Source organism: Orycteropus afer, unplaced genomic scaffold (assembly GCF_000298275.1).
Source record: "Orycteropus afer afer isolate SDZICR_OR568_19922 unplaced genomic scaffold, OryAfe1.0 scaffold00034, whole genome shotgun sequence".
Lineage (NCBI taxonomy): Eukaryota > Metazoa > Chordata > Mammalia > Tubulidentata > Orycteropodidae > Orycteropus > Orycteropus afer.
Window position 1 is genome coordinate 10,411,674 of NW_006921621.1, and position 9,044 is coordinate 10,420,717.

The window sequence follows — 9,044 nt, forward strand, 5'->3', positions numbered from 1 at the left end:
TTTTCAATTTTTATTGTGATTTGGGTGACAGTTTACAGAGAAAATTCATTTTCCATTCAGCAGTTCACATACACTTTGTCTCATGACATTGACTGCAATTTCCCACAATGCAACAGCTCCCCTCCTACTTCTTCCCCATAGGTACCTCTTCCCTATGTCCTTCCCTCCCATGCACCCCTGCCCCCTGAGCTGTCTCCTTGTGGTTACACAGCCCTTCTATTCTCCCATGATTGATCTCTCCAAGGAATGTATCTACCTAATGTAAATGTTCAGCTTATATGCCTGTCTTTTGTTTGGCTGGAAGCCACAGGAGTGGGTTCAATTCTAGACCTGAAGGGTACTCAGGGGTTCTACCAGACTCTGTCAGATCAGCAAACGTGGTCCCATCTTTTGTTTTTCGTTTTTTATGATTTTGAGTTTTGTTCCACATTGTTCTCCCACTCTATCCAGGATCGCCTACGTAGATACCCCTACAACTGGTTGACAGTGGTGGCTGGGCACCATCCAGTTCTTCTGATCTCATAGTCATATCGGCTAAGGATCACATGGTGTACCAGTCCTGGGGACTAATTGTTTCCACGGGTCTTTGGTTTTCTTCATTCTTGTTTGCTGTGGATGAGGAGAGACCCATCGTTTCACTTACCAAATCTTTTCCCTACTCATTTTAGAAATGGATAAATATTCCGATTGTATTGATGTCCAATTCAATAGAACTTTTTTAGAGTCCTTTGTTGGTGGCATATACTGATGCTGAAAAGGACTAAATAACTAATCCAGTGAGTGAAAGTTTAAAAAAAAAAACAGTGCATCTTGAGTCTTTTTCAGAGAAAAGATAGAAACATTTATTGAGTGCCTATTCCTTTTCAGGCACTGATATGGATTGAATTATGTCCCCCAAATAGATGTGTTGTGATCCTGATCCTATTACCTGTGGATGTAATCCCATCTCAGAATAGGAGTTTCTTTGTTATATTAATTAGACCATATTAACGAGGGTGTGTATTAAAACTTAACTACTTCTGAGTTGTAAAAAGAGCAGATTAAAAACAGAAGGAAGTACAAACAGGGAAAGACAGATTCTACAGAAGTATCACCAAGAAAACAAGGAAGGAACATCAAGGCTACAGATGCTGAAAGAGAAAAAGATCTCCCAGATCCAGTGGCTAGAGAGCATTTTCCTAGAGCCCAGGCCCTGAATTCAGACTCCTAGCCTCTTTAACTGTGCAAAAACAAATTCTGTTCATTAGAGTCACCACTTGCATTTCTGTTATAGCTGCGCCAGGAAATTAAGACAGAATTTGGTAATGAGAAGTGTGGTTGCTGCTCTAATGAACCCCTAAAATGTGTAATGGGTTTTGGAATTGGGTAAGGGACAGAGGCTAGGGGAATTCTGATTAATCTGAAAGTAAAATCCTACACTGCCTTGAAGAGACTTTTGGTAGAATTATCGAAATTAAGGGAGATTCTGATGAATGCACAGAAAGAACTGAACACTGTGAGAGAAGCTGCTATTGCCATGAACATGTTGTTTCTAGAAATATGGACACTAAAAGTTCTTCTGCTGAGGCTGTAAAAGGAAATGGTGAACATGTAAGAAGGATGAAACTTTTTATAAAGTAGCAAAAAACTTGTCTGAACTATGTTCAAATGTTTGATGAAAAGGAGGGCTTCTAAATGATGAAGTCAGGTATTAGGCTGAGGAGATTTCTCAATGAAATTTTGAAGGGGCAGTGTGGTTTCTCCTTGCCACACTTGTCAGGAGGAAAGAGATACACTTAAAAATATGCATTTGAGCTGAATGCCTAACACATAAGAGCTAATATATAATATTACTATGCTTTTCCCAATTATAAAGGAGGAGCTATGTAAACATAGCTATTTAAGACTTCCTTTTTAATGAAATAAGACCACTACATCTTTAAGGAGAAACTTTATTTAAATCTTAACAAATAAAATTTAAATAAATTCAAACAAAATATTAATAAAATGTTTAACTAGACAGACAAGGCAAAGCTTAAAAAACAAAACAAAAATTCTGCAGTAGTTACTACTAACAAAGCCATTCTCCTAAGTAGTATCATATATTTGTGATAACCTATATTTTTCTATTTTATTTTAAACATTATATTCAAAATACACCAAAATAGATTCCTGAGATATAAGTAAATGTGTTAACAAATTGTTTAGCAAAATAAATCTTCCCAGCTGATTGAAAACATAAGATATTTAAAGGAAGAGCAAAGATCCCAGATCTGTATATGTACTCATATCACTATAAACAGTCAATGTGAGACTTATTTTGTTTTAGGCACATATCAATTATTATTATTATTATTTTTAATGACAACTTCTTATGGTTACTTGCTCACAATTTTCTCAAATACTCTGTGGGTTGGGGCAAGATTCATTTGTTTAAGAGCTGTCTGACTGGCCACATCTATGGATCCACAGTTAGATCTGTACCATCTCTGGAACCCTTTCCTAAAACAAGAGAAAGATTTTAAGTTAAGAAAAGAAAAAGAAACATAAGAAAATTACATGGATACAACCATAAAGCATTTGATGTCCTCTAAAAAGGTTGGGAGGGAGCTCTGGTAGCATAGTGCCTAAGGCACTTGACTGTTAACCAGGAGGCTAGCAGTTCAAAACCACCAGCCACTCCTTGGAAGGAAGATGGGGCAATCTACTTCCGTAGTGATACTGCCTCAGAAACCCAAGGAGGGGTCGCTATGAGTCAGATCCAACTCGACAGCACATAACAACAACAACAAAAAGGTTGGGGCAGGCAGCTGATGAGTATTCTAATTTCTATGGTGAATTATTTCTATAGAATTAATTTTTTTCCTCTTAAGTATGTATTTTGATTCTCATGTGGTAACTATTATCAAAAAGAATTTCTCTGAAATATGAAATTGCCATATTTTCTACTTTACTAGGACAATGTTAATAAAGTTTATAAAAAATTGGTTCTTTGACCTCTGTTTAGTGTGTCTTTTCACATACTAAAGCCACCAAGAGCTAATTTCATTCTTACCATGCCTCACTTCTATGAACCAATGTGCTATTTAAGAGAAATATCATAAAATAACCAGGAACATTCAACATACTTAATTTTGTTATGTATAGTCCAAAAACCAAACCCACTTATAGGACAGAGCACAGTTGCCCCATCGTGTTCCCCAGGCTGTAAACTTTACAGAAGCAGACTGACTCATCTTTCTCCCATGGAGTGACTGGTGGGTTCGAGTCACTGACTTTTTGGTTAGCAGAAGAATGCTTTAGCCACTGCACCACTAGAACTCCTTATTTGTCATGCATATAAACTAAAATCAGAAACAAATTCCAAGAGATTATTTAACATACAAAGATCATTTAAACATATGACTTAACTGACCCCAAGAAAATGGTTTGAAATCCTTTAAATAAGGCATTTATCAGATTCACAATTTCATTTTCAAGCTTAATTAGGTCAATAAACAAATTTCCTGTGATATTTTAAGAAATCTCCTTGGTTATCACCATAAGTTTATTTAGTATTTTTAGCTAAGGCATCTTTTTTTTTTTTTCCCCTCTACTCCAGGAAAATTAATATATCATTTTTGTTTGAGAAGTTCAAGGTGATGGTATCTCTAAGACTTGATGATTCTGAGTGACAAAGGCATTTTGTTTGAAAAACACAACTTACCTTTAATTGCAGTATCATCCAGCGACATGAGGTAAAGATCTTTTCCCACTGTTTGGAATACAGCCTAACAAAAGAAACAACTGGATTAGTCCCAATTTTTTTATTACTAGTGCAAAACAATTAAAATTAAAAAGGGAACCATAGATAACTCAGGGAAAAAAAAAGGTAAACAACAAAAAGTATTCCAAATAAAACTGATTTTATAGTTAAGAATCACCTCAAGTACATTTTCTGTTATTCAATACTAATTTCCCTGGAACACCTGCACTGACCACTCTTTACAGAGAATAGTACCCTTTGTTCAATTTTTAACTTTCAAGTCCCTGAAAAAGGGCTGCTATTTAAATACATCAGGTGGGCCACAGGTGTTATATTAAAGGCTTAATACCACCATCAGTCGCTGTCAGGTTGATTCTGACTCATAGCGACCCCATGTGTGTCCGCAGAGTCGTGCTCCAGAGGGTTTTCTGTAGCAGACTTTCTGGAAGTGGATAGCCTGGCCTTTCTTCCAAGATGCCTCTGGATGGACTCAAATCTCCAACCTTTAGTTCGCAACCAAGTGCATTAACCATTTACACCGCCCAAGGACTCCAAAGACTTAATGAAGAGGGTAATTTTCCCTAAGTTCCTTTCAATAACTAATAGCATCATTTCCACGCATGATGTGATACAGAAATTAATGAAACATACTTATGATGAAATTAAATAGCTCAGATGAGAAAAAAAAAACTAAGAAAAGGGTTATCAGAAAGACTCTCAGATCATGGTGATCTGATATATAATTTTTTAAAAAATTGCTTAAATTTGAGGAGGGGATCATTCAAATTACATTTATAACCAAATCAAAAAAATTTAAAGCCTCACTCATAAGTAGTTTCCAGTATTAATTAGCTTAGTTAAAGCCAGTGGTTCTTGTATCTGTATTATTTTATGTTCACTTCTTTACATAGTCCTACATGGTCCTCTTCTATGTGGCAGGTGTAGGAGAGTCCATCCAAACAGGATCCTGCACGTATATAAATATGTGAAAGCTTCAAGGTGAAAAAGATTAGAATGTAATAAATTATGGCACAATAATATCAAGCAATATTATACAGCTATCAAAAATTATTTATGGTGTTCGGGTACCAGCCAAGATGAAGTAATGTGATGACAGCTTCTCTCTTCCATTGATTACAGCTATATATTCTAGATAGAATACAAAAAAGCAACTACCTGAAGACTCTGAAAAGTAAATGGACAGATTGAGGACCAAAGTAAACACTTGAATAACATAATAGACTTTAATAACATAACAGAAGTGAGTTTCACCTTTTCTTCCCTTTTGTATCACATCATGGAGCTCTCACAGTGTACGGCCTAAGGCATTTGACTGGTAAGCAGGAAGCTGGCAGTTCCAACCCACCAGCCACTCCTCGGAAGGAAGATGGCAGTGAGTTTGGTTTATTGGTTTTGGTTTTGTCTCGTGGTTTTGACCAAAGAGTGGACCAAATTCAGAACTGTATACCAAAAACCCAAAGCAAACCCACTGCCATCGATTCAATTCCTACTCATAGTGACTCCATTGGGCTTCCAAGGCTGTACATCTTTACAAGGTAGATTGCCCCATCTTCTTCCCACAGAGCAGCTGGTGATTTTGAATCACTGACCTTCTGGTTAGCATTCAAATGCCTTCCCACTATGCCACCAGAGGTCCCTCCAGAATTGTACAGGTGACAGCAAAAACTCGGGAACAAACCCTCTATCTTTAGCCAGAAGGTAAGAAAAAGGGGCTCCTGGATGCTAGAGACTGAGTGGATCCCCAAATTGTGTTTTCTGTTTTATCTTCTAGCCCTGCCCTGAAGGTAGGCACAGCCACTGCCTGGGAGCAGCTGTGGTAATACAAATCCCAAACAACCAAACTCTGCAATTACATTGATTCTGACTCATAATGACCCTATAGGACAGAGTAGAACTGCCCCATAGGGTTTCAATGCTGTAATCTCCACAGAAGCATATCTTTCTCCAGTGGAGCACCTGGTGGGTTCGGACTGTTGAACTTTCAGTTTGAGGCCAAGCACTCAACCACTGCACTACTGAGGCTCCTTAGCGGTAGTGCAAACCAAAAAAAAAAAAATGAACTCACTGCTATCAAGTCTATTCCAACTTACAGCAATCCCCATAGGGTTTCCAAGGCTGTAAATCTTTGCAGAAGCCAACTGCCTCATCTTTCTTCCATATAGAAGCCAGTGGGTCAGAGGCACCAACTTTTTGTTTAGCAGCCAAATGCCTTAACCACTACACCAACAAAGCGGCTCCTAAAAGTCCAAGAGAAGACTTAATCCCTCTACCCAGTAAAGCTGGGAACTGCAGGCTCTGTTGTCTGGAGAGCTTGTGGTAGTGAGAATTCTCATGACTTTTTTCTCTCTATTTTTTCCATCTGCTTCACCCTAAAAGCAGGCTCAATTATATGGAAAGACCACTCCTTGGGTTTCTGAGGGGCTATCTCTATGGAAGTAGATTGCCCAATCTTCCTTCTGAGGATTGAACAGTCAGGTTTCTGGTTAGCAGTCAAATGTCTTAGGCACTATGCCACCAGAGCTGCCTTTTGGTTGGGGTTTTGGTTTACACAACAGCACAGAGGGAAACCATGAGAGAAACAAGCTTGCTGGCCAGAGGAAAGAGAAAAAGGGGCCCTTGGGAACTGGAAAAAGAAAATCCTGGCAGTCAGAACTGTTAGGCCGAAGCAAACCTAAGCCACCAACATTTCAGTTAACAGCTTCCTCCGGGTGTCAAGCCCTGATGAGACAGCCTGATAAGACAACCAAAGTGACAGAACCCACCCAGACTGGAAAGTCCCATGCAGTGACAAACTTCCTCTTGTGAAGCCCCCTCATGCTAATTAAGTATAGACCCATGCTAACAGCTAATTGGACCCCACCATTTCCTTAGTGTCCCCACTTAGTTCCTCCACAAGACTATAAACCCTACCTCCCCAGCCAGGCGGTGCAACTTCCCGGGCCCCCCTCAGGGACCCGTGAATCTCGCCCGGGCCCCTCTCAGGGACCCGTAAACCTCCCCCGGAAACTCAGAATAAAAACTTCTCTTTAACCTCACTTTTGTGCATCCTCTTTTCCTTAGTGTGGCCTTGCAAGAACATGTGGAGAAAATCTCAAAGAGGAAAAAAATTCACTGCCGTCGAGTCAGATCTGACTCATAGTGAGCCCTCCTTGGGTTTCTGAGGTAGTATCACTATGGAAGTAGATTGTCCAATCTTCCTCCCAAGGAGTGGCTGGTGTGTTTGAACCACCAGCCTTCTGGTTAGCAGTCAAGTGACTTAGGCACTATGCATTTGAACTCCTAGTACTTTATATGAAGCCATGGTGGTACAGTGATTAAGTACTCAGCTGCAAACCGAAAGGTCAGCAGTTCAAATCCACCAGTCACTCCACAGGAGAAAGATTTAGCAGTCTGCTACTGTAAGGATTTACAGCTTTGGAAACCCTAATGGGAAGTTCTACTCTGTCCTATATGGTTGCTATCAGTCAGAATTGACTTGACAGCAATGGGTAATACTTCATATGAACTGCTGTAAGTTCCAGGGTCATCCCTGAGCTCTGCGTGTGCAAAACAAAACCATGTAGGCATAGCAAAGTCTTCAACAACTGAACTACAATATATATAAATCACTGTCCAAGTCCCAGAATAACCCCTGAGTGGCTCATGTGCTGGGAAGACCAAAACAACATCACAAAGGTTTTTCAGACTAAACTGACATTGGAACCACTTAAAGAGAGATAAAACTTGCAGTCTGAACGTAATTGAGTTGATTGCCTGATAAAACAAAACTTCCAATATTTTCCAGAAGATTTTAATAAGACCAAAGTTACAATGTAATATTTGAAAGGTTCAGGATAAAATTCACACTTACTCAATATATAAAGAATCAAGAAAATCTAACGATTTCTCAAGGGAAAGGATAATCAACAGACACAAACCCTGAGATGACCAAATGTTGGAACTATCAGACAAAATTATAAAAGCAGGAAGGGAAGTTAATTCCAAAAAGGATAAGCTCAAACAACCAGAGACAACTATGACCAAGTATGTAGATGTTGTTGGGTGCTGTTAAGTTGATTGCAACTCATAATGACTCCATGTGACAGAGCAGAACTGCTGCATAGGCTTTTCCTGGCCGTACTCATTACAGAAGCACATCACCAAGTCAGTGGGTCGCAAAGCACTTAACCATTGTGCCATTAGAGCTCCTAAATATGTCAATGATACACTTATATTCCATACAAATTTTTAAAATTACTAAATAAAAGCAAATTGGTAACCTGGTTTGTGTGGGGATGAGCAGATTACATGTCAGTATTATTTCTCCCCTTTAACTTTGCCATATTTTTCAGATTTTCTGCACCAGCAATTTATTTTTCAAAAGTCATGACATCAAATAATTTTCATTTTCTTAATCCCAAAGTGAAATTCAAGTATTAAAGCATTAATAATTAGTTTGTCCTAACATCGAGAAACCTTGATTTTTTAAAATTGTTGTTGTTACATGATAATATTTTTCTCAATTATCCTAACACAAGGACTTCGGGAATAGTTTTTTAAGTTACCATTCAAAATGAAGAGCAATGCTCTCCTTAATTAACAATAACATAATTTTATACCTCAGATGGACTCTTATCAAAGCTGGGTATGCCATTCCAGACATTCTCAGGATCTACTATTTCCTCCACACCATTTGAAAGGTTCAAAACCTTTAAGATAAAAGAGAAAATTTAAAAAAACGTTAGCAAGTTCCAAAAACTGTAACTAATTTATATACCACAATAATTCTTGTTTAAATAAAATATTTCATTTAAATATGAAAATTATTTTATTAAGCTTCAATCTTATGTTTAAACTCAGTAGTACTTACTGCAACATATTATATTGAGCATCTATCTCCGGAGCTCAAAGAAGGATAAAATTTAGATCTTGCCTCTAGAATTTCAAAATCTAGTGGAGAAACACACCTCTAAGCAGGTAATACAATGCAAATACAAAGTACAGACTTCTACAGGAGGAGGTAGAATAGTAATATATAGGTAAAAAGCTCTTTTGCTGAAAGAGGGTGGCAATGGGGAGGTTTAGAAAATAGTGCTAGTGAATGGTTTCTGGAAGAAACTTTAAAGATAACTAGGAGGTAACCAGTTTGAGAATGGGATGGAATGGCAAATTGAGCTGCGTTATTGAAGACACTGAAGTAATCAAACCAAGTGGTATATATATAAGAGAACTCAAAAAGTTTAATGTGCACCTAATATAAAGTACAAATATAACATAGGAAGATGTAGGGCTGAAGAAGTACATGGAGGCTTGACCCTAG

General features: G+C 38.1%; 1 protein-coding gene across 1 annotated transcript in view; it reads right to left on the reverse strand.

The window, feature by feature from the left end:
• Window positions 1-2,437: 2,437 nt before the first annotated feature.
• Window positions 2,438-9,044, reverse strand: part of TDRD6 (tudor domain containing 6) — a 24,801-nt gene continuing 18,194 nt past the window's right edge. The window contains exons 3-5 of the mRNA XM_007936297.1: window positions 8,344-8,433; window positions 3,686-3,749; window positions 2,438-2,481 (exon numbers count right to left, since the gene is read on the reverse strand). Of these exons, the coding sequence (XP_007934488.1) occupies window positions 2,438-2,481; window positions 3,686-3,749; window positions 8,344-8,433 (198 nt within the window). The remainder of the gene's footprint in view (window positions 2,482-3,685; window positions 3,750-8,343; window positions 8,434-9,044) is intronic.